At 37.0% G+C, this 26,595-nt stretch overlaps 1 protein-coding gene, 1 long non-coding RNA gene and 1 pseudogene across 3 annotated transcripts in view; all 3 read left to right on the top strand.

Moving 5' to 3' along the window:
• LOC146450721 (uncharacterized) overlaps window positions 1–5,676 on the top strand; it is a 9,832-nt gene extending 4,156 nt beyond the window's left edge. For both annotated transcript variants that reach the window (XM_085100067.1, XM_085100066.1), the window contains 6 exons: window positions 755–1,071; window positions 1,844–2,108; window positions 2,744–2,941; window positions 3,533–3,690; window positions 4,195–4,310; window positions 4,856–5,676. In XM_085100067.1, coding sequence (XP_084956193.1) covers window positions 755–1,071; window positions 1,844–2,108; window positions 2,744–2,941; window positions 3,533–3,690; window positions 4,195–4,310; window positions 4,856–5,399 — 1,598 coding nt within the window. In that variant the 3' untranslated portion in view covers window positions 5,400–5,676. The remainder of the gene's footprint in view (window positions 1–754; window positions 1,072–1,843; window positions 2,109–2,743; window positions 2,942–3,532; window positions 3,691–4,194; window positions 4,311–4,855) is intronic.
• Window positions 5,677–10,296: 4,620 nt separating this feature from the next.
• LOC146450720 (uncharacterized) lies at window positions 10,297–22,031 on the top strand. The gene is made up of 3 exons (XR_014860238.1): window positions 10,297–10,434; window positions 10,549–10,656; window positions 21,743–22,031. It is a non-coding gene; the product is annotated as an uncharacterized LOC146450720 (long non-coding RNA).
• Window positions 22,032–25,184: 3,153 nt separating this feature from the next.
• Window positions 25,185–26,296, top strand: LOC146450719 (uncharacterized; annotated as a pseudogene).
• Window positions 26,297–26,595: the final 299 nt, after the last annotated feature.

The following is a 26,595-nucleotide window of genomic DNA, read 5'->3' as shown; positions in this document are numbered from 1 at the left end:
TGGCATTAGACCTATATTTTCTTGTCTTCTATATCCCATATATGCAATTCACACATGGGTTGATCAAAATGGCCACTGTTGTTTCCCCATCTGATTGGGTGAGGGTTATGATTGCATGTAACGTAAAGGACAGTGGCAAATTATTAACTCATACTGAAGATAAAAATTGCACTCTCCAAATCAGGCGAGCAAGTGATCAATCCATGATTACATTGTAGAACTTGCCCTAAGAGATCCATACATGCATTGGTGAGTGGGTAAGCACTAATTTCCAACCCTGCAGTGGCTATATTTAACAAAAGATACATTGTAGGCTACTCACTCTTTTGAATACAGTTGATGTTCATTTTTTTAACAAAAATGAAGCTCACTTTTTTCAACCACACATGAATGTATACTTGTACTTTTGGTTTCTTATCTTGAACCACAGCAAGAAGTTGGACAACCAAAATATTATTCGGGACAACAAGACTCAGAATTAAATTTTGAACCCTGAATGTACATGCACATGTATTTTTATGGAAAAAATGTACCATACACAATGACATTTAAGCTGCTTTATAATTAGTTTCCAAATGTCTCTCTACATACATGTGTACATGTACTGAGGATTATAACATGATAGCCTTTGTAAACACATTTATGGTACAGGGCCTTGAAGATTTTATGTACATGCAAGTACATTGTATGAAGTATGTTATAATTAGTAGGTTTGTCCCTGATTTGTTTAGTTGTTATTTTCATCTTTATACAGGTATTACAATTGGTGGAGTTGTCGACAGGACAATTAAAGGTATCCTCCTTGACACAAGCATGGACTCACCTGCAAGATCTGCTTGGCTAAACTTAAAACAGTACAATGGATACAATGGGTGCAATACTTGTACAGAACCTGGGGAACAACTGGACCTTGGTCCTGGAAAGAAAAATGCTAGACGGCAATGTCACATCTACCCCTTCAATAAAGAATATGCACAAACTACAGGACATGCAAAACTCAGAACACATGAAGTGGTCAAGCAACAGGCTCTTGTTGCCATGTCCCAAATTTCAAAGAAGGGAAAGGTTTCTGTGAGTATTCGAACTGTGAATTATGTGACAATCGTGTATTGATACACTGTAGCCTTCTGTTTCATGCATTTAAATATTCAAAACATACAAAGAAAGCATATCCTTTGATACAGCCTTATGGTAAACATGTCCCTTTCAGTGTACCATGTGTTCAGGCAGCAAAGAGCAATACAAGATTGTATCAAAATTTGAATGGCATCTGACATTTCTCTTATTACCATTTAATAACAAAGCAATGTTGTCCATTGAATTTTTTAAACTTGATACTTCTCCAACATATCACTGTTAAGTGTGATACTGTGCATGTATAACACAAACAAAAAATGGATGTTCCATGTACATTGTATTATAAGCAATATCGTGACATCATAAAACAACCTTCTCCAAAAAGGTGGCAGCAAATTAAAAAATATACATGTTATGCATTGATATGTTGCTGTAGAAAGTTTCACTAAATGCACAACCAAAACATCTGTAGACTTGACTGGGAGTATATAGCATGACACACCATGCCTTGTCTATCAATTCAAGAAATTGTGGTTTGGGTTCTAACTTGCTGTACATGCCCTACCACAATGTACAGCATGTTGATTTTAAGTTTTAATCACCATTTTGGATAACAATCTTTTTAACCTGTACATATTTAATTTGGGAAGATAAACATTGGGAGCCAGCTAAAAACTTGTTACAGATTCATGTACAGCTTTGAACAGCCAGTTTCATGTAATAACATTACTATACATTATTTTTTTATTATGTTGTTATTTTCAAGGATCCAGTAGAAGGAGTCCTTGGCTTGTCTTGGGCATTTTCGTTACCACTACATGATGTAGTTGCTGGCACTGCTGTTGATTATATGCATTGCATCTGTGAAGGTGCAGTTGATCAACACTTGAAGGCTTGGTTTGAAGACAAGTCTAGTAACCAGTACTTGGGGAACAGATTGCATGAGATTGACAGCGCCTTGCTTTCTTTAAAGCCTATTTCCGAAATAACTCGTCGACCCAGGAGTATATCAGACTGGAAACAATGGAAGGGTAAGTACATGTACATGTAAAAAGCTTTGGGTTTTAGAAAAATTTAATTTTCTCTGAATGACTATTCAGTTTATATATTATTAAAGTGAGCATCTTGATAAAACCCATTTTGAGTCACTTCTAAATTAGTAACTTAAAACAAAGGCACAGTGCAGTTGAACCTCAGTAATAGCGAGGTTTCCGTAAGGAAAAGTTCCCCTGTGCTTGTTAACATCATTGCATATCTAAGTTTTGCAAATAAATAGTCATTATCATACCTCCCACATACGATGTACATGCATGTACACACACACTCACACAGACTGGCAGACAGACATATGACATAATATCCTTCATTGTATAAACAAATGGGATTAAAGTACATGTGAATGAGTACGCTTGTGTGGTCCTGATTATGGTAACTAAATTAAATCATATGTGACTAAATTAATTTTGTAATGAACTATTTTGATACTATAATGAAAATAATTAATTTAAAATCAGCAAGCAATTAAAAATGTAGACAGAAATGTAAGGTATGTTGCACATACAGTATGTACTGTGCAGTCATACATGTATAAAATTTTTTTGGGTGTCCTGGGCAACCAAGACCATGTGCAGTAGGGTAACAGGTTTGATGACATTGTTATTTTCAGCTAATGAGAAGAGAGCATTTCTCCTCTACTATTCACTTCCGCTGCTGTTTGAAAGAGTGGATGAACAGTTCCTTTCGCATCTTGCCTTCCTTGTTGGAGGAGTTTACCGCCTTTTGAAAGACAGCATTTCTCAAACTGACCTGCAGGAGGCTAGTGTCTTTCTGAAGCTTTATTGTGCACAAGCACCATATCTTTATGGTGAGTATAATCACTTCTTGGGTTAACTGTTTTTGTTGTTCATTGGTGATGTACATGTAATCTCCAGCATATTTATCAATTCCTTGATATTGGTTTGAATTAATTTTTGTAACAATGCAGGGTTGGAAACTAAATTTTGAGAGCACTGGCCATCTATGCGATTGACTTAAATAATACACTTGCCTTGATAAGGGATGTGTACTCATCCAACAGGATTCATACTCGCATGGACGGGTGGGAAAGTGCTAATTTCCAACACTGCAATGTTGATGTTCAGTTGGTTATATTTCTGTCTGATTTTATTGACATGCACTTTTACATTGTACCAGATAATGAAAAAAAATCTACCATATTTGGCTGTAAATGTATTTGAATCAACAGTCAAGTCCCATTACATGTAATGGAAACCTTCTTACCATGGATTGGTATCCCTTAGACAGAGAGTACATAATAACAGGAGTTATCTCTACACCGTAGTAAAAAAAACAAGACTTCAAATCCTATCCGAAATTTAACAGGGCATTTTTGGTAGAGTGTCTTGTATTTCACACCACTGTGATGCCATGTTTTTTTTTTTTGTAACAACAACAGGTGAAAGATTCCAGACATTCAACATTCACCAGGTCCTTCATCTGAAAGAAACTGTGGAAAACTTAGGACCTCTATGGTCAAATTCATGTTTTCCTTTCGAGGATTACAATGGCGATTTGACAGGATACTTTCATGGAAGTCAAAATATCCAAGGACAGGTATGGTGGCAAAATAAAAGGATATTTATCTGCACATGATTGGCTTTATTGTGCTGGTAAAAGTGCCAGGGAAACTTTTGCAATAGGAAATAATGCAGAAAAGACCAAACATTGGAGAATGCAAACATATTTGGGGTAAAACAGATGTAGTGTGCCTTCCATGTACAGTTAAAAGCAGTAGTTAAAAGCAAATCTATTATGATATTGGGGAGGGGGGGGGGGGGGGCTACATGTGCTTTTGGCTAGCTAAAACGTGTACTGTACATTGGCCATTCATTTTGAACAACAGTTTGAAAGAATTAGTATTTGAATAATCTGCATTACCTAATGGTTCATTTGTTGTCCTTTGAATAAGAATGTCGAAGATCATTGTAATCGTTAAAAGGGATGGGATGTTGAAGTAAATGAATGCTTTCTATGCCATACACAAAATAGATTATACAATGCCTAATGAAATTAAATAATTCTAAATTGTGACTTCTTTACAATTCAACCCCTCTCCAGATTGTCAAATCAATATGTGTGCAACAGCATCTTCCACAACTGGCAGAGTCGTTGCCTGAAGGCTCAGATGCCAAGGCGTTTTACAATACTCTCTTGTCAAAGTCCTATCACTGCAGGTAAGTCCATTAAAGCAAATGCACATGTAGCTGACAGCAAGTCATTGTATGTACATGTACTTTGATACAAATTCAATGTAGGTACATATAATAAGGTAAAGTTGTACTCTGATCATACTGCTGGAGCTACATGCACACCATGAAGCAACTGGAAGTATTATTACTTCACCCTGCATGAGATGCTAGTCCACTGAAGGGTTCCCCCCCCCCCCCCCCCCCAGCATTGTGTTAGGTTTCCTAACACAATGCGGACCCAGACTTTAACCAACAACCTTCTGCTTGAAACTCAGACACTACATGTAACTACTAGACCACCAAAACAGGGTGATGAATCATAAGTGAAGTGAGTGATTCCACAACTGTTTTTACCATGCTATGACATACACCTGTACATATAAATAAACGTGGGAAATTTTACAGAAATTTTTATTTTTGTATCAAGTGCAACAGTGAACACACATCAAACTGCACAACACTCCTTGTACAACTCTAGGCTGCCTACATTTATTGTTTATATATGCCTTTGCTCTTTTATTTTGTACAAGGACTGTAGGGGAACAGATAACAGAAGGCACCTTTGTTGTGGGATCACTGGAGCGTGTCTGGCAAGCTTCAACTACATTGACTGTGGAGGAGCGAGAAGTTGTTGGGGCAGTTTCCAAAATGTGGCTATTCAGTCGAGCTGTTATAAATGGTGTGGAGTTCCAGAGTGAATTGTATAAAAGAACAACTGCAAGGAACAATTTCACTGCCATTATTGAAATACGTGGGAAGAGCCACTGTAATGGTTCAATTGTAAAATTTGTAAAATACGAAGCAAAGTGTACCAGGATGTCATGTCAAAATGGTAAGTGCTCCTGTAGCTTGCCATTTCACTACATTGCTTTAGTTAAGAAAATGGCAAAGCATCCATCCCAGCTTCCATTTTACCAGGGGATGCAAGTAATCAGGCACATCAGACGGGTTACTATTGCAGACAACATTATTGTTGTACCTATTTCCTCTATAAAGCAGAAATGTATGTGGATTGAGACTGATGCTACCAGCACCTATGTGTGTCATCTTCCCAATTCGTTTGAGAAAGACTAATGTATACAGAACATGGACGTAACCCCTGGATATATCAAGTGCATGCACTGATTGGCTCAGAGCTGACACATCGAAGCTACAATGTATAAATGTATGTTAAATTTCAGATACTAGTCGGTGAAAATGTGTCTCTTAGGAATGAATTCTTTTTTTATAATCCAGGGGATTGGTACATGTATATAAAGGCCCATTTAAATGGTTTTGATTTTTGCCCAACATTCATAGTACAAATTTGTTAAACTGTATTATAATTGTTTGTATTACAAATGTCCAGTGTTTTTGAACAGATTGGTAACATTAATTATCTACAACATTGATAAAGTCGTGTGCTTGTTGAATTGGTGTCAAATCAAAAGTCCTGGATTGTGCTGAAGCCATTTGAACACTGATCTAACTTTTTTTATACCTTTGTAGAGCATTGATTCAACATTTGTATAAGGAGTGTCATGAAAAAGTCAAAACTGTTTCATAAAGAACAACCTTCTACTGGACGTACATGGTGTCGTACAGTTGACTTATATGCAAGTTAGCAATGGGATTTTATAACGAATGATAATTATTGCCAAATTAAATGAAAAGAAAGTTTGAAGTTTCAATAGATTGAAGGTTGTATGACTGAAAGATTGTAGTTGGTTTCAAATAGCCCACAATAATTTATTAAGAGGATTTGCTTGATTTTTTATTTGTGGATGGTGAATTCAAAATCCAGGGTTTGTGTGCTTGAAAGACTTAAATTTGAAAATCAAGTCCAAAGCCTTGGTTAAAGTTCCTTAAAAAGGTGTACTAGATTTGTTGGTTGAAAGTCCTTGTTAAACAGAATATCAGCAACATTTTGTGTCAAGCAGAGGATATTTTTATATTGCGCCTGCACACTGTCATTGAAATTAAGTCACTGGGGATTGGATTCAAAAAAGGATGCAAACTCTTCGAATATATTTCAGGCTATAGATAAATAAATGTATTTTTCTACACCTCTCAAATACTGTATCAGATCTTAAAATCAGACTTCAACTAGTGGTGATGATGTTAATATGTGGTCAGTCTCAAAATAGTAAAAAAATAGTCCATTTTAAATCTGTTTGAAAATCGTCCTAATGGCATCATTAAATCAAAATTTCTGTGTTCACCTGAATTCAATTCCAAATATGTTTAAAATAGACTGTTTTTATGCTATTTAAAAAACTCCTTACGGATTTCAATTTTAAATAGTTTTTAAATATTCTATTTAAAAACCGTTTTTACTTTTTACATGGCAAAACTACATTTTAAATCGAAAACGTTTCCACGGTATTTTTATAACAGTGTTTAAGTAGCCTATTTGAAAACTATTTTAAAAAAAAGGTCAGTAGTTGTGTTCTAAAAATATATTTGAAATACCCTGTTTAAACACTGTTTGTACATAAAATAAGAAATTCCAGTAGTAGTGGACTCAAAATAGATTTCAAATACTCTATTCAAACACTGTTTATAACACGAAATAAGTAATCGCAGTAGTTAAGGTCTCAAAATATATTTCAAATACCCTATTTTAAACCTGTTTATCGCTAAAAAAAATATTAAATTCGATGGAAAAGCCCCTCAGCATCATAAAATACTGTTTAACTATATTTGAAATACTTTTCAAATAATGACCAAAATTTGAAATTTTTTGCAAAATAGCATTAAAATACATAATAATGGCTTCAAAATAGTGTTCAAATCATTAAAATAGTTTTTAAATACTTTAAAACCAGTTATAAAATACAGTTGGTTTGGTAAGGGTTGCGAAATTAAGTGCAGGGTGCCTCAGGGTTCTATACTAGGTCCCCTACTCTTTCTACTCTATATAAATGATCTGTGTAACGTGTCGAAGGTCGTGGATTTTATTCTTTTTGCAAATGATACAAACGTATTTTTCTCTCACAAAGATTTTAACTTGTTTCCTGGAATCTTGAATTCTGAAATGCTTAAATTAACTCAATGGTGTCGATCAAACAAACCACCCGAAAGGAGGAAAACACTTGATATATCTATTCAAATTGACAACAATGCAATTGAACGTGTGAAAGAGACAGTATTTTTAGGTGTTATCCTCGATGAGCATTTGTAATGGAAGCCTCACATTCTTAGTGTTTCTAGAAAAATATCAAAATCAATAGGTATTATTTATAAGTCTAGTTTTTGCCTTCCCAAAACCTCCTTACGCTCCTTGTACTATAGTCTAGTTTACCCTTACTTAATTTATTGTGTTTCTGTGTAGGGATCGACATATCAGTCTAATTTAAATCGGATTACTGTTCTGCAAAAGAAGATGATCAGAATAATATCTCAAGTTTCTTTTGATGCTCCTATAACTGGTGTTCTTTTTTAAGGGCAAGAGATTTTGAAATTCTTTGACATATATTTATACCAAATAGGTAAATTTATGTATCTTTTTAAAAGAAGCTTACTTCCAAATGATTTTCGTGATATGTTTACTCTTTCAAGCCAGATACATTCTTATAATACAAGAAATTCCAACCTTTTCTATATACCTTATTGTCGAACTAATTTTCGAAAGTTCTCAATTTGGTTTCAAGGTCCTACGTTTTTCAACTCGCTTAGTCGTGAAATTCAAAACAGTGAAAGTATCAGTTTGTTTAGCAAAATTCCTTCTTTCTTAGTTAAATTGACTCTTTGTTGAGCTACACACCTTTTTTATTTTTTTTCTTTCTTTTTTTGACTTCTTTTAATAAAAAAAATTTAATTGGAATTTTCATTCAGTACCATTAACTTCTATGGTTTATCCTATAGTTCCAGGGAGCCTATAGTTAATAAGCCTCAGGCTTCTATATAGGCTTCCTAGCCATTAACACATTTCATCTTGTTAATAGTTTAGTAAGAATATTGTGTATCATCTTTAATGTATTTATGTTGTATTTTTTGGGTAATGGCAAATTAAAAATGAAGCAGTCGAACGGTCAAACCTCTTGTAAGTCAGATCACAAATTAAATTAAAATAAATTCTGACGTATATATTTAGGGCTATATTTTTAAAAATGATCTATCATTTCAACAGTCATAAACAGTCACTTCTAGCAAAATATAATGTGGAAATTACAGGTTGATTGAGTCAACCAAGAAAACATGACAACAACAAGAAAACAATTGCCTTTAATCATCATAACAGCTATTATGCTATTTAAATGCACCTGCAATTTTTCTATTTAAACCCATAACACCTCTCACAGGAACTTTATGGCTGTAAAAGTGTTTCATTAGATGAATATAAATGGCCCAGCGTAGGTCTGTGTTGGCTACAAACTAATATTGATAATAATATATTATATTACATGTTATGAGTGTAAATAAAAAAATGAGAAAACTCTCATTAATCTCATTCTGGTGAGATTAAAAGGCTTTTCAAATAATAATGATGATAATAATAATAATAATAATAATAATAATAATAATAATAATAATAATAATAATAATAATAATAATCTTTATTAAAATATTTCACACAAATTGCCATTTACAAGTTAAAAGTATATAAAAAAGAGCTATTAAAACCAATTTACAATTCAATTCGATTAAAAAAGGATAATATTTTCAAGCAAAATGTCACTAATAATTTTTTTAAATATTCGATTGCGAAAAAAAAAAGAAACTGAGACTACTTCCAAGCATAATGTTTTTGTAAAGAAAAAGAAAAAAAAACAAATGTCATGAAGTTTTTGAAAAAAAATGAAATTCGGCATTTTAAAATGAGTTCCACTTGATAAAAAGAAAAGAAAAAAACATAACAAAATACGCATCTTTCAAATGGCCCCTTCTGCGGTTTCAATGTCAATGTCCCCGTTCTTGATGTCACGTTGAATTCTTCATAATGACCTAGAACCTCTAAGACACACGAGTGCAGATCTTAACAGTGCGAATGAAATTCGGCTTCTGGTCCATGACATGGTTTTGGCATAATAATAATAATAATAATAATAATAATAATAATAATAATAATAGTAATAGTAATAATAATAATAATAATAATAATAATAATAGTAATAGTAATAATAATAATAATAATAATAATAATAATAATAATTCTTTATAAATAAATTTATTCTAAAACGGTATGTGCACGAAGTGCAAAAGCCCCTTAAGATTGGTGAGCTTTCTTCAAGTCCATCCTTCCTTAGCATAATACCATAACCTCCCTTAGGTAGATGTTTACCTCCTGTAGGTGGATGTTATGAGTTGGTAAAAATGGAATTTATGAAATTCAAGGCAATGATAGAAAAGCTCCTTATGATCCCAAGTTTCCCTGTTAGAGTGTATTAAAGCTTATATGCGTATGAATTGACTATTATAAAACATAAACTATAAAATGTACACTGTAGGCTACTCTACCTCCCTTAGGTAGATGTTAACCTCCTGTAGGTGGATGTTATGAGTTGGTAATAAATGAAATGACACTCAGGTCAACGATTAGAAAAGCCCCTGCAAGATTGTAAGTTTTAATGCTTGCAAATAAGCTTTCCATGTGAACGATTGTGCCAGTATAACACATACGATACAAACGTGGTGCTATAAAACGTACCTCCCTTAGGTCGATGTTAACCTCCCGTAGCCGATGTTACCTGAGCAAATCTTGACTGTTTTCATAGTTCCACGTTTCTTCCACAAATCGAGCGTAAAATCCTTGAGATCAGTGTTCAGACGCCGAGAAACGAAAGTAGGAAGAACTTTGTATTCTACCATAACGAATCCTAACAAACGTTCGAAGTCTTTATTTCACCAACGTCGTCCGCCATTAATACTAAAAGCGAGTGAATGCAGGTCAATTTCCGGTATAATCGGATCTCCGATCGTGGCTGCTCCGAAGAATAACCCGATGACGTCACCTCCCTAAGGCCGATGTTATCTTTTGTCAACCTTCTACTGAGTTCAACGCAATAGCGTCCTTGAAATTGATCCTGTAAATTTCGTTGCAGAGTATTTCGAAAACCGCGAGTTTCTACTTCTTACATAGTGAGAGACGTCGACATTTGGATTTCGTCGATAACTTCAGGATTTTCAGGTAATGGACACGTAATTCACTTCGCGTGACTACGCAGCTTGTCCAGACTGATTTGCAGTGAATGTTGCTTTCATAAGCAAATATGATCGTCATGGCTTTGCTTTCTTGTTTAAGGTATACCTCGCTACCTCAAACACTGTTACAAGTTCTGGTGAACTCTTTATCGTCTTGGAACCGCTAAATAGCACAATTTCGATAGAAAAGCGGAGCAAGTTTTTGAAGGTGAGTCTACTCTATGCTACATTTTAACATGATACCTAAACATACTGACTAGTAGAAATCAAAGATTATAGAGTGCGTTCGACAGCCCTAAGTTGTACGATTGTACGGCCTGCTGCGTGACTTTTGTTAGGTAGCTCTTTCGTCCTTTTATTTCTGTACGTATTGTGTAGCTACCAAGGTGAAATATTTGGAATAAACGAAGCTAGGTTTAAAATTTCAGCGGCTACGTTGTTGAACATAAAAATAGTAGAAAGTATTTTCGGTCCGTCTGTTGCGTGACACCATCAAACTTTAAAATAATCAAGCGCTTTCAATCTTTGAGAAAAACGAAACTTACAGGCCAGCGTCCTATTTTGGTCTTCTACTCAAAAGATATTTTACTAAAATGCCGCGAAAGTTACGCGACTATAAAGCCGTAAAAATGTCAAACTGAAGCGAGTTAATTTGCATACAGTTTTGAAAGACATCTCAGGGCCAAGGTTATACAGAGAGCGGACAACTCTATCCAGTGGATAAAATGTTCTCAAACCAATAGATTTTATCCGCTGGATAGTGAATTATCCGCTGGTGAAAAGCCCTCTTTACTAAAAGGTTTCTGAACATAGTAACGATTGGTCTTTTGGTAGTTCCACAGGCTAGTTTGCGGTTGAAATCTATTTTTGACACGACGAAATGTACAACGGGCGTGGGCGCTGTGGTGTTCGATGAATTTATTTCCCACGGAAAATTATTTTACCTTGGCCACAAAACGTGTTTGTTCTTCAATGCAATCTTTCACAAAAAAGATTTCTGGAAGAAAGGGAAAAGATTCTGCAGAGATGTTTCCATCCAGTGAATATTGATGAACATTGCCGTTGAAATGTGATCCGGTAAAATATTCCCGATGTATGCAAATTTTGCTCGGATAAATTCCAACCTGTTATTGCCTAGCAACCTTCCTTTGTCTGACGTCATTCATACTTGTTTTTCCCTGTTGCAAGGCAACATTACGTTGTGATGTCATCCACCCCTGCAAAAAATCTGCGGGGAATGCCAGATGTGCGCCCAAGATCCACCCATGCATCGACGACGAAAAAATCTCGATTCAAACCCGTAACCAACATTAGGATGGCGTTCTGCGATCGCAATTATGTAAATATGTGTCAGTATCGCTTTTAGTAAACCGCGTCAAGCGAAGTCTGCTTGTCTCAAGATAATTATCTGTTAAAAAGGATTCGATTTGCTTGAAGGTGGCAATCATTATCTGAGCGAAAGAAGACAAAGAAAACAAACGAACATTGTACATATAAATCATGTTCTGCATGAGCACTTTTTAGACAGACTGCTCTGTTTTGAGTGGTGTGTTACTATAACGATCGTGATACAAACTATATATAGTCTTATCGTTGCGGTTGTGTTCCGATATTTTACATAATCCTAAACTCTTCGCTACTCTTGATACTCTTGATGTGATCGTGAGGAGTCAAATAGTATGTAATATGAAATAAGTTACTTCGGGTGGGACGTAATGGCGAGACGATGGTTGAGAATTTGAGCGCTTCAGGTAAATTCCGTACGAAATTGTATGTATTCCAAGATAAAAGGTGAATTTTTTCGTCCCGTTTTGCTCCAAGTTGTGATCAAACTGGCCCCACGAACGATTGAATCAGCCGTTAGCTATCCGCAGGGCTTGCTTCGGTAAAACAGATCCTTTGATCGAATTGGCAGCCGTGAGTTTACTAATGACTAATAAGTTTGCGGATTGGCGTGTGGCAATTGACGTGTGGAATGGCATAATAATGCAAAATATGATCTGTGCGTAAAGACCTCAAGAGATAAATTAACTGAAAAGCGCGCCCTGTTTTCGCGCCAATGTTTTAAGCGCAGCTCTAGAATAACGACTAAACTAGTGATTTCAATATGAAAGTGAGTGCTGGCGAAGGGGGATAAAGTTGCGGGGATTTAACTAAACAGTGAATGGGTTTGGAAAAGGGGTTCGACTTTGAGGGTAGGGAGAGTGAGTTTCAGTTGGATGAGTTAGCAGGGTCATGGCAGTTAAGTGATTTGTATAACCCATATTGGGGAAGAAATGTTGAAGACGCTTCTTTTTTGTGGGATGGGGGTGTTGGTGAAGTGGACGGATCAGCCGCCCCAAACGGCACATTTTGAATTATTTGCTTCCACGAGCAAAGAGCTCGTGTGAAAGTGCAACGAGTCGTTTGATTTCAGAGTGAAGCAATCATCTGATTTCACAGTTGCACAGTTCGCTTCGATGAGCGATCGACATGTTTTCAATTCTTTTGCCTCATCGGACACACTTACGGACAAAGAGCATGACTCAACGGTCGAGTTATTTGGCACAAACTCCACAGACTGAATTATTGGCCTCCACGGGCGAAGAACTCGTGTGAAAGTAAGACTAAAGTACAACGAGTCCTTTGATTTTACAGTTGAGTGGTTCGCAGATTTTGAATTATTAGCCTCCACGGTATGTTTTCTATTTGCTATGTCTTTATTTGCTTTTGTAATCATTCATCAAGGTCACGAACGGAAAGAGATCAATTTGTGTTTGGCTGCTTTTATAGATCCACCGTTTGAGATCACTTTCCACGGGAGAATTTTACCACGACCTTACGCACAGACGGTTTCGAGGCCAGTTGACTTTGCCATAAAACAAGTAGGTTAGTATTTCTAAAGTATTTGTATTTGCTTGATGTCTTAATTTGCTTGTGAAAATATTCAATTAGACTGCAAGCAGTCCCTTTCTGGTTAGTGGAGATGGTGTTCTCATAGCGCAGCGAGACTGGAGCGAGGAGAAATAAACGAGAAGAGACTGGGGGAGAGAACGGATTAGTGATGAATCCCGTGGAAAGTGATCTCAGTTCTCAAGCCGGTGGATCTATTAGAGCAGCCAAACACAAACTGATCTCTTTTCGTTCGTGACCTTGATGAATGACTACAAAAGCAAATAATGACATAGCAAATAGAAAACGTACCTACTTGTTTTATGGCAACGTTAACTGCACCTCGGAAGCGAATGGGTCTGACAGCGTGCGATTCTCAAGTGCAAAGTCAGGTGTCGATCCCGGATTATATGTCAGCCATGTGATTTGCGCGTGGTTGTCGTTTAAACCATCTCGGATAATTCTCTACTGCGCAAGCTTCAAGTCTTACATTCGACAAAATTTTGGATTTTTTCTCCTATTGACAAGAATAGTGGGCTGTCTCGCTAACGCTCGCCAGCAACAAGAGATCGAGGATAAGAAAATAAAAGCCTGGGTTTTGAAGTAGAAGTGTGATTTGAAAAAAAAACGTAACTGTGTTTGGAAGGACCCGGGGGGGGGGGGGGGGAAGGGGGGTACTCCCCAAAAAAATTGGATAGGGGTGGGCGGCCCGCTTCCCAAAACCCTTACCCAATTTATGACCAAACTCTGCGATTTTCGCTACCCTATTTATGACCTGACCAAAAATTTGATACCCTATTTATGACCTGATAGTGTCTCGTCAACTTTAGTTCAAAAACCCCTGGAGCCCAGCGCGTGACAAGCCGTTGTGGCACGTACACACTTGCTGTAAACATCATGATGAAGAAGCACAGGTAGCCCAAGCTCGAAATATGAGGGCTGGTTACGCAACGGTTGAAAAATATAAGGATTTGTATGGGAGAAAAACGGTTTATTTTAGAGGCTAAAAATATGAATGAATTTTTAAATAAAAATCACCCACCTTACTTCTCTTATGTATTTCTTTCCTCCTATGTGGTTTTTAGGGCGATTTAGCGCGATTCCAGTGAGGTTTAGTTCTATCGCTCTCTCTCTATTTATCATAGCCTCCAACGCAGACGTCCTTAGGGGTTTGTCAGGCGTTTCGAGTCTGTCATGATACAGCATTCTTGTTCGGCACGCGTGCAATGGCCACGCTTGGCTGACTTCCGAATGCACTCATTGAACATTGCACGCGTGCTGAACAAGAATGCTGTATCACGACAGACTCGAAACAATAGAAAACTCCCAAAGCACAAACTCAGCCAAAACGCTAAAAATCTTCAATGTTTACTCAAGTTTGGGCTTATAGGAGATAATGTCACAGTTTTTCAATGACCATGAAATTCAGATTCCGGGTAGTAAGTTAATCAATTGTGGCCCTGAAAAAATTTGAAGGAAAAATGACCACGAATTTTTAAGAAAATGCTTTTTTTGCGAGAAGGACTCAAACTATCATTTCTATATGTTAGCATTGCTCGCAATTGCGCGCATTTACAAGGCCCTAAAGCTTTTTGCTGACTTGCAAGGACCCATCTGTAATAAAGATCCCCAAAATAAAGGAATAAATTTCATAGTTTATTAGATATAATCTTGTAAAGTTTGCTTATCATTTTTAATAATTATGACCTAAATTTGGAAAGCGCTAAATTTCTCGAATTAGGTCTTTGCAATTTTGGTGAAACTCTGTTCATGTCCAGCCGAGAGATTTTACGAAAAAAAGCCGGCAACAGCAGAATTTCGACTCAGACCTCAAAGGGGCGTGGCACTATAACCATGTGACATTTACTCCGATCGCCAATTTTTTTGCTATATTGTACATTGATCTATATGTTGTCCATTCTATGCGTTACACTTACTATAAAAGTAAAGGTGGGGATACCAGAGAGCCTCAAAGTAGGGTGGTACCGCCAAAAAATAACTGGGTCGAGTCACCTTAAATTCCTGATATTTGAGAAAATGGTCTTGCATCTAATTGGTGAAGAGAACAAAGACGCAATGACGTCAGGAACATGACCTCACATGAAGTCCATCAGACGGGGAAGGGAGTGACCTGGACCGTCTAAGAATCAGGCTATATTATCTTATAGAAGAAAGCGGCTGACAACATTTATCACTACAAAAAGTCAAGGCAAAAATAAAATACAAGAAGCAGTGATAAACATAGTAAACTTGTGCACTGTATATAACTTGACGTTTCGTATGCTAGTCAACATACATTTTCAAAAGTGACCGTTAATAGTTTTTACAACCATTTATATAATAGTGAAAAGAGGGTCTGGAACCACGATTAAAAGATACAGCTAATTAATATTAATAATGCATCAGATTCTCACTGCTGTCGTTGACATTAAAAGCACTCCTTAGTTCTTGAATAAACAAAGTTTACTTGATTTTACAGTGATAATCACTTATGCCCGATGCTAAAATATCAAAACATTGATCCCACTCAATATTATGTCCAGTGATTTTGACATGGTCAGCAGTGGCCGACGGGCTGCCATTTTTAGCGAGGGCCTTTAAGTGTTCCATTTTCCTGTCATGAATCGTCGCTTTGTTTTGCCGATCTAAAAATCATCGCAGTGCCAGCAACCGGCTTTGTAAATGATTCAAGATTGTTGAGAACGATTCAGGCGGTCCTTGTAAGGAAAGAAAGATTTGATACAGTGATTGTTTTGAAAAATTATCTTAAGATTAACAAAAGAGTAGAACTTATATACACAGGATTTCAGGCGTTTACAGATTTGGTTGCTCTGCTAACCTAAATAGGACAACAGGATAATGATATATTTTTTTAGGAACCGTGGAGACAGGGCTGTTTGGCTTGTTTCTGTTCCAGTGTCTATAAGAAATTCAAATATCCTTGATTTATTTAAGAAGTTTTGGGAACTATTTTATCTAATCTTGTTACATTGTTAACACTATCTTAGGATTATACTGTGATTGTCTCTTTATAATTTTTTTAATATTTAATAATTTTTTACGTACTGTACTACCACCTGAGAGTGAGGTTGCTTCCTGACTAAAGATTATTATTATTATTATTATTATTATTATTATTATTATTATTAGTAGTAGTAGTAGTAGTAGCAGTAGCAGTAGCAGTAGCAGTAGCAGCAGCAGCAGCAGCAGTAGCAGTAGCAGTAGCAGTAGTAGCAGTAGTAGTAGTAGTAGTAGTAGTAGTAGTAGTAGTAGTAGTAGTAGTAGTAGTAGTAGTAGTAGTAGTAGTAGTAGTAGTAGTAGTAGTAGTATGTTAAAAACATCGTTAACTAGTATGCCTGTGTCACTTACTGAATAATATATCATTCAGGGCCCAGTTGCTCGAAGCGTGGTTAGCGCTAACCCAGGTTAAATACCATTACAACCTATAGGTTTTAATACCTCTTAACCAAAGGTTAGCGCTAACCATACTTCGAGCAACTCAGCCCTGATAGTTAACGCTGTAGGTGATTATACCCTGAGGGTAGGTCAAGGCAGTTGCTCGTAGCAAAACTTAAGGGGGAGATAATAAATAGCTCATTTGATTTGGTAGGTCCTTAATTACCTGTGGAAGTGTCAGTAGTAGGGAAATGAGCGTTCTGAGGAAGGGACACTAGGACACAGTGCCATCACAATAGCCCTGGGATTAACGTCATCAAAATTGATGACATCGTAATCTAAAAATAGAATTAGAGTTCTGAGGAAGGGACACAGTGACGTCACAATAGCTAAGGGATTAACCTCATGGTGCCATGTAATAGAATTGTAATATGATGTAATAGAATTATTTTTAACCACAGCGATCTACAGATTTTTTATAACAAAAGAGCATTTAGTAGTCGCGTGTTTTGATTGTGTTTTAATTGATTATTTCTATGAACTTAAGCTGTCTATAGCTTTTGATAAAAAAGTAGAGGTTCCGTAGAGTTCTTATGCAAATTTAGGTTTTGGTTCGGATCACTGCTACTTCCATCATTAGTGGCTTTAACCATATGTCATATATGTCATATGTCATATTGTGAAATCTTTGTGTGCGTATTTTAACATACACAATTTAGCAGCAAAAAATCAATGAACTGTAATAAACAAAGGCAACAACGCTCGACTGAGTTAATCAGGCTGTGTAACGGTGCGTGAAATAGAACACGCGTCACTTTTCTACTTCGAAATATTTCAAAGAATCTCATCTTTTTATAACCAGCAAAACCACATAATCTTGTTACGAAAAATAATTGTTTCTTTCCATAATTATATCTATTTTTAGATCCCACTCGACCGGGTGTAAAAAGATAGCACACCACTAAACATTCTTTCTGTTTTTACAGAATCACTGAAGCCCTTCCACCCCGATGATGCAATTATTCTTTTTTTTTTTTAAATAATGATGTCGGCATTACCGTTGACAGAGCACTGTAATAAACAAAGACAACAAAAGACTGTTTTAATTTTTTTATCCCCAACAAAGTTCAACCAGAAACGAAACTTTTTAGAAATTAGGCGGAAAATACACATTACCAACTTTTTTTTCATTATTTCCGAGGTTTCAGGGAGATGTAGAAAAAATGGAAAAGAACAATGACAAGGCAATATTTCACTTGATCCAAAACCAATCAATACACCTTACATGAACCGTTTTTTTTTTTTGGTTTGTTTTGTTATTTTTTTTCTATTCATCTCCACAAATTAACTTCTAAAAAGACTTCCGAATGCAGATTCTTTAGCTTAGAAATTGTAGATCCTGGTTTCGTTCGAGGGAACAATGTTAGTTCTTGCTGTTAGGCGATGCCTGCGAAACCAGATTTGAGGCTAAAATTTCAACTCTTTTATCATAAAAAAATCTGTAGATCGCTGTGGTTAAAAATAATTCTATTACATCATATTACAATTCTATTACAAGGCACCAGGAGGTTAATCCCTGAGCTATTGTGACGTCACTGTGTCCCTTCCTCAGAACTCTTATCCTATTTTTAGATTATGATGTCATCAATTTTGATGTTGTTAATCCCAGGGCTATTGTGATGGCACTGTGTCCCTGTGTGCCTTCCTCAGAACGCTCATTTCCCTACTACTAATAATAATAATATAACATAATATATATATTTAGCCAAGCCTAAAAGCGGAGCTCCAATTTTTTTCATAGCATTTATAAAAATCTGCTTAGCGCATGAACGTAATAACCTTATCAGTTCCTCATTCTTTCTGCAGTTATATATATTTTTAGTGCATATGCAGCAAGCTGCCCAGACAATAACAATGCAATACAGAGGGCAATTTTTTTTTTTGAATGCTGATTTGTTGCAATGGAGGGCAATTTTATTTGTTTTTTCTTTCCCCGAGGACAAAATTACTTACTCCTGTTTGTTCGAGCGGCGAAAATACTCGCTCGTCATTGACTGAACACGCCAGTTCTACATTCCGTTGATTTCTTAATTTTGTGTCCAAAAACAACGACTTCTTTCAAGTTATTTGAAGTTCGACTGTTTAAGCCGGATTGTTTGTACCGCAAATACATGGAAATCAAGTGCTGCAGCTAGAAAGGGAATTCCTAAACGTTAGTCTTCGTGTTTCTTACAGGAATCAGCAAAAGATGGATTATTTGTGTCAAAGCTAAACACTTGGATAGGATTGATATTTGTTCAGAACTGAAATCAGTCATGGCGACCATGCAAGTGCTTTCAACTCGCTGCTTCTTCTTACAACGAATGATAACTGAGCATAAAAGTGTCCTTTTGGTGGGAGGAAGGAGTAGGTCAAATTTTGTGGAAGAAATTAAGTTCCTTCTTTAGATCCACCGTTTGCTGTTTTTATCGATCTATTTTCGCGGATTTTCAAGCGGTAGGAATTGTTTAGCCTGACATTGAGTTTTATCGTTGTTAGTTTACTCCTGAATTAAGCTTATATTCTATCTTCATTACATGACTGGGTAAAATTTACAACTCAGTCAATATTTCTCCTACTGAAATCTAAATAAACCTCAAGAAAAGGAGAACACGGGGAAATCACCCTTGGTTGCTTGGCACAGATAAGTATGTTTACAACTAAATGGGCGCCGTGCGGTGCGAACGAAACTGCCCCGAAATAAAAAGTTCAAAAATTCGTTTCTCCACGAATATTTCTCCTATCGAAACGATTGAAGTACATTTGTAAAGCTTGAAACACGTGAAATAAGGAAAAATTATTGATTGTTGCTCGGAAACGCTTTAGACTAGTAAACGGCTAGCAAGTTGCCTAAATTGGTAGGAGTTGCCGAGTCAACAGAGAAAGAAAAACTCACCGTCGTTTGCTCATATTCTCTGCAAAACCTTAGATTAGGTCATTTCACTTTGTTGTTTTTCGGAGGACGGCAAAGAAATGTACCAAAATTAAAAAAAAAAAAATTCAGCCATGTTGCTGCCATCGTCGTTGCTTAACACTCAGCGTTCCCAGATATATTTGGCGCTCGGATAAAAATGTCTGAAAAATCATAAAACAGTCAATATCGGCTCCCACTAAAAAATTTTTGGCCTTTACAAAAATTTAGACTTCAACGCTTAGTTGTGGCCCGAAATATTAGGGCGTTTTAAACTTGTGCGTGTTTATACAGTGCAAGCGCATGGAAGGAAAGCGGCGCAAAGGCATTCTAGTTGCATGTACACGGCTTCAAAACCAAATGTGAAAAAAAATAATTTCTTTGCGAATATTAGTGGCATTGAAACGTTTAATGTATCTGTGTAAAGCTTTAAACACGTAACATAAAGAAAAATTATTGATTGTTGCCTGGAAGAAATTATTTTCGTTTACAAATGATTTGTAAACGGCCATCGAATTACACGTCACAATAATATTTTTTTGTGTAAGAGCAAGTTACCGGCCCGCGGAAAAATGTTTGGAAATTAAAAACTGTGTCAATTCTGCCCCTATGGTAATAATTCTAGTCTCGTTAACAAATGGAAAATACAGGAAAATAGTCTTAGGTGTATGGTAGAATTATTTCAGAGCTTTTAAACTTGTGTCTGTTTACAAACACATGAGAGCCGTGTGGTGCGAATGAAAAAAACACAGCCAGGAAAAATTAATTTCTATAAACGAATATCGATGGTATCGAGAATTTAATAAACGATAAAAGCATCTGCGTAAAGTTTTAAACACGTAATATAAATAAAATTATCGATTGTTGCCTGGAAGAAAGCATTTTCGTTTACAAATGATCTGTAAACGACCGTCAGAATCACGTAAACATGACATTTTCTGCAAGAGCAAGTTTGCTCCCGGGGAAAAATGTTTGGAAATCCAAAACTGTGTCAATTCTGGTCCTATAGTAATAATTCTCATTAGTCTCTAAATAAATGTTAACAAATGGAGAATACGGGAAAATAGTCTTTGGTGTTTGGTAGAATTATTTCAGAGCTTTTAAACTTGTGTGTGTTTACAGACACATGAATGCCGTAAGGTGCGAATCAAAAAAAACACGGCCACGGAAAAAAATGTTCAAATAGTAATTTCTACTCGAATATCGATGGAATCGAGAATTTAATAAAAGATTAAAATATCTGTGTAAAGCTTGAAACACGTAACATAAAGAAAAATTATCGATTTTTTACGGGAAGAAACCTTTTTGGTTTACAAATGATCTGTTGAAACGGCCATCGTAATCACGACCCCGACCCCAACCCCGGCCCCGGCCCCTGCCCAGCGTTTTACTGACATCCCACTTCAACATTGTTCATATGACAAAATCGCCCAACCTGATTTATTGACTTTACTATTTCCAGCGATCATCGTAGAAAATCGCGGGAATAGGCACACTTGGCGAACGCCGGCGAATTTAATCGTTGATATCTGACATACCAGATATCGTTAGGTGTGTCGCCGGCTTAAACAAGCCATGTTCCTTCGTTAGTATGTGATCATATTCGGCCACAAACCTCAGCATCTGAGTATTTCAAAGAACAATTCAATGCTCTAATTTAAGTTACTTGCGAACAAACAATAAAATGAAATAATTATTGATGTTAGAATAAAACAAAATACGAACAATCTTTCAAGGTTACGAAATAGAGAAAATAATCTTATATAGCTATCACCTTTTACAGAATTCATTTGTTAAGTCAGTTATTACTAAGAACAAGAATTTCCATTTGCTCCACGATCTCTCAAAAATGAGCTACGTGTCAAGGGGTACTGAATATTAATTAAATCAGCCCGTGTTCCCAATCTTGTTGATCAACTTAAAACACCCTTTTTTCAAATTTGCCGTAAAAGTCGTTACCGTATAATATCGCGCGGACAACTCTTAACGAAGCTACAGGCCAATTTCGATATATTAAAATTCTACTTTGGCCACTACCCCAGCTACGTCCCTTTTTTTCTCTTTTTTTTTTTCAGAGATGAAATTCGCTGTTATTCTGTGCTTTTTGCTGCTTGTTGGAGCTGTCAGCGGTGCACCTTCAGAAACAAGAAAGTTCCAGCACCCAATGGATTCCGCTCGGTCACGTGCTGTGAGACGCTCTGATGATCAGACCAATGCTTTCTGTTGCCAATTAAAGATAAAGATCTGTTGCGACCAGTAGCACGAGAACATGACTGTACTCGGCTTAACCTAAAGCATTTAATTAAAATTAGGGTAATAAGATTGTCCTAGATTTAAGAGGATTAATAAAACTATGATTAAGGGTGTGTATTCGGGGTGATGTTTGTTGTTATTAAATGCTATAAGAAATTTCGATTCACCCGTTTCAGATCCGTAGAAAGGCCGCGTCAAGGACTTCCATTGGAAGCCAGTATGAACAGCACTGAAGCAGTCTCAATTTCGCAGACAATAGTCTTGTTTTCGTCCGTCAGGTGGTCTTAACTTTCACATCAAAGAACACGTTGTCTTTATCGATCAAACGTGAGACCAATTTTAACGAGCGTCCAATTAAGGAAAAATAGTGCTGCTAAATTCGGCCGAGTTCGTAGGGTATTAGTTGTGTGACAGCATAGTACTCTCTGGGGACTTCAAGTTTCAGGCAGCCAAAACGTTTACACGGAGGGAGAAGCGGGTACAAAGTTCTTGTCTCTGAAACGAATCTTCTATCTCACAAACTCTTTAACCACTTAGAATGCCGTCATGGAACGGAAACATGTAAGTGAGAGGCTCCAGTTCGCATTAGTTTACTTTATGATTAACCCACCAGAGGATAATGCAATTTTAAGCGATGTGATTGGTCTTCTGCTCAAGGAACATGACTTATTCTATGAAGTTACCACCTAATTTGGAAGCCTGCGTTTTCAAACGTACTCTAGTGGGGTTGCACAAGACAAATGCATCCTCAGGATGAACCTCGAATTAAAAAAACAAACATTTGGCTTTTAAATCTAAGATGGGACATTTAGATTCTATACCATCGCGCAGAATGCCTATTGTTTTGGGGACATTTACTTACTGTACGGCAAAAGTTATAGATCTGTAATATTAGCGGTGAAGCGTAAACTGAGTGACTGTCATTGGTCCAAATCTACGCGCGCCGTGCTCCGCAGGGAATACCGCTTAGCTCATTAACTTGTCAGGTCGGAGCTTAAAGACAATGGTCACATAAGCTATTGTTCATTCTATTGTTTCCTAATATCGCACCTTGGCAGTATGGCTGAATAAGTGCACACTGGCAGCAAGTGTATTAACGTTCAATAGTATAACAGATCGAATTTTTTGAAAGGCCGTTTGGCCTGCTTTATACTAATTGTGAATAGGGCAAGTCTTACCTTCCGCCAAACCCACGGCAACAAATGTGGCGCCTTCGCAGGCATTCGAACATATACTTGTCGCGCCTGAATCTTGAGTAGCTTATGCTCGAAAAAACTCGCGCGCGCGTGCCTTTTCTTTGTTGCGAAAAAAGAGAAGCTTTAACTAGAACATTCGCGCTCGCGACCAGATTCCTCTAATTTGTAGGGGAAGGAAAGGATGGTCGAACAAATTGGCCGGTTTCCCGCAAACGTCCCTCCACAATGATTTCCATATACCTTCTACGTTCAGTTGAAAATCGTAAGTAGAGTTTATAACATTAACGTATGGCGGCACGATGTGAATTAACGACGGACGGAGTGGGTTTTCGAAGAGCTCTGAAAAGAGCTCCCGATCACTATTGTATTTATTGGTCGCGCACGCAGCCATCTTTTTGTTGTCTGTAAATCGTGAGTACATCAGCTGATGCATATGGCCATTTTAAAATTCGCGGTAGTTAAGAATATTTTTTCATGCAGAGTGGTTTTCAACAATAGGCATTGTTTCATTTGACATGTATTGTTATTCATGTCTGGGCTGAAAACAATAGCTCGCCAGCTTGTAACGCGCCATTTTCAAATAAAACTACGACCAACAATTTTCAAACTGAAAAACATAAAGGTTCCTTGTGACCAATTTTCGAAATTAAAACGGATTCCTTTTAAGGAAAGACTCGTCTGCCATTTGCCGTGCGTGAAAGTCTAGTATGTATGTTAGTTTTCCCAAAACAGTTCTCCAAAATGACTGTCTATACGAAAATTTGCAAAATTTCCTGTATATTCAAGTGGAAAAACATAAAACTTCTACTTTCTCAATTTCGTTCTTTTTAAGTGCAAATTGTAGACTAATCCTTGAATTACAAGAAGCCGTGCGTGAACCTTGAGATTATCATTTCTGAGACTCAGGAAAGTGAATTTTGTGAACCCTAGTTGCCTAGTGTCGGCCCATTCTTCTCTAATTTATAGCTCTTCTAAGCGCTATTCGCCGCTTCAGGGGTTATGAATTATTCATGATGTCCAGGCATTCTGCGCGATGCTATAGCCAAGACGTGTGCATGGCTAGTTAACTTTAGGGGAGGAATGTTTGAATCTTTGTTCCAGTTTTTCATTTTCATAATTACTAAGGTGGTTAACAATAAATTAAAACACCTTGTTTAACAGCCTTCGTAGCTGGCTGGATGTCGGGCGAAGGCAAAGTTTGAGCGGGGGGGGGGGGGGGGGGGGGGGAAGAAGGGGGGTCGCGAGAATGACCAGAAAAGAAACAACGGGAATGGAGAAGAGACGAGCTATTTTCTCACAGCTTTCGCCTCTCATTTTAGAATAGCTCTCGGGATTGCCTGAGAACAATAGCGGAGCAATAAGCCTTGCCGTCGAAGAATAGAGGTGCATGATTTACATGTCCAACGAAATTAGGTTTTCTAAAGAAATACGAGTAGCACAATTTCGATATGTAAAAAATTCAGCCTGAAACAATAAACATTACTGCGAGGCTCTGGAAATAAACCAATAAAAACTACACAACTTATTCCCTAGAGCCTCGAGTGAGGGTGGGTATCTTATATCCCCTAATGTTAAGACAATTCATATTTTCTAGCTGCCCTAGCGCATTATTTCACTTCAAATCAACCGTTCACTCAGCGGGTCACATATTTCTAGTTTATCTCTAAAAGTTGCCAAGAGGTTATGAAAAGGGTGAACGTCAGCCTTAAGGGTACGTTGATTAATTTATCCCTTATAATAGCTCAATACTTTTTCTCAGGTAGTGATATACTTTATCCCTAACATTACGGTTGTAAGTTGTATGCAATTCCTAAAGACCTATACGCTTGGTTTGGTTTGGTTTATACGATTGGTTTTGGTTTACATTCCCACTGACTGAGAAAGTGGCGCTAGTTTTGTTAACCAATCACAGAGCGTAGTAATGCAAAACCAAAGCAAACACGAATTTACTTTCGACACTTAATTGAAAACCGCTCTATGCTACGACTAAAGTAACACCTTTCCATCATAATTCAAACTTTACTGAGTATCTGTCTGATTACCAGCGGTAGGAAACAACTGGCCAGGGTCATGGCATTTGCAACAACGCACAGAAACGAAATAACTTTAGCTTACTATTGCTTTAATTTGTCTCTTACAACTGCGTTCTTTGTAATTGGAACGATCTACCTAAGACACAGGGACAGAAGGGATCAACAGAGAAAAGAGTGGCGTCAGTTCGCAGAAACCATCCGAAGTGGCTATGGCAATCTAAAGAGTCAAAACATCCTTTCGAAAATCTCAAAAGTAAAGGAGACATTCAGGAATATTAAAATGGACATAGAAATTACCGGCCTTGATATCTTAAGGTACATGATTGATTCTAACTGCGAGTGTTTTAAAACCACACAGCTGGAAGCCCTGTGCGAGGACTTGACGCCAATTTTTCCGATGCTGAACACCTGCGCTTCATTAATCCTGTTAGGAACAGTCCCTCGCAACATCAAGGCAGAGCTAGGAACAACGGCTACTGACTTAGGGGAGCTCATACGGCCTTTTTACAAAGGAGAGGAGCGTGCAACAATTCTAACTTGTCTTAAACATTTTGCTAGTGGTGGAAAACCGAAGGTTGAACTGAAAGGAGAATAAGTGATGTAGACGTGAGACTTGAACAAGATTTTCCATATCTCAAGCATCTACGATTTGAAGGCACGTCTGGAGGAATTTTGATAACGGGAAACAGCGATTATAGCGAGCCCGGACGTTTTCATTTCGAGCTTAACACGTTTGACAAGCCTTTGGATTCTCTATACCAACTGCAATTTGACCTGGAAGAGCCAACCTGTAAGTCAGACTTTGCCAGAGAATTACGTGAACTTCCACTAAACCTTAAATATAGTGGCCAGTCCTGTTCAGACGGTGATAAATTAGTGGTCGTGAGAGCGCTGCACGAGGTTCGCGTCTATATCCATCTTCTTTTAGAGAAAAGAGAGGCCATTGTTGACGAAATAAATGAAAATATTGAGAGACTAAAAGTAATACATGAACGCGTCACAAGAAAGAAAAGACAGGATTATGAACTCGTGACAGAAACTTGTGACGAATTTATGAAAGATCTTTCGTTCTTCAAAAAGAACCTACGCCAATATAATGTAAAACAGAATTTTGACTCCAAGTTTAAAAGAAATTCATGGCACTTTTAAAAGATTAATAAGGGAAAACAAATTAAGCATGAGATCCTAATATGATTGATTTATTGAAATGCAAAGGTAAAGCGGCCACGAAGAAAGCGAAAGACAACTTTGCTTTTCAAGGAAGGAAGGAAAAACCAAAGGAAAAAAAAAGAGGAATGCCGAAAATGTTAAAAAAAAGACGAAACGACAGTTAAGTGAAGATAGCTGTATACGTACATTTTTTCGAATCATTTAAGACCCTAGTGCATTTAAGGACTATAAAAATCGTCGTTGGTCGCAGTAACGAGGTGATTTAAACGGCAACATGT

Source organism: Pavona decussata, unplaced genomic scaffold (genome assembly GCF_977016875.1).
Source record: "Pavona decussata unplaced genomic scaffold, jaPavDecu1.1 SCAFFOLD_431, whole genome shotgun sequence".
In the NCBI taxonomy this organism is placed as follows: Eukaryota; Metazoa; Cnidaria; class Anthozoa; order Scleractinia; family Agariciidae; genus Pavona; species Pavona decussata.
Note: the sequence above shows the minus strand (reverse complement) of the source record. Positions and strands in the feature narration are given on the sequence as shown.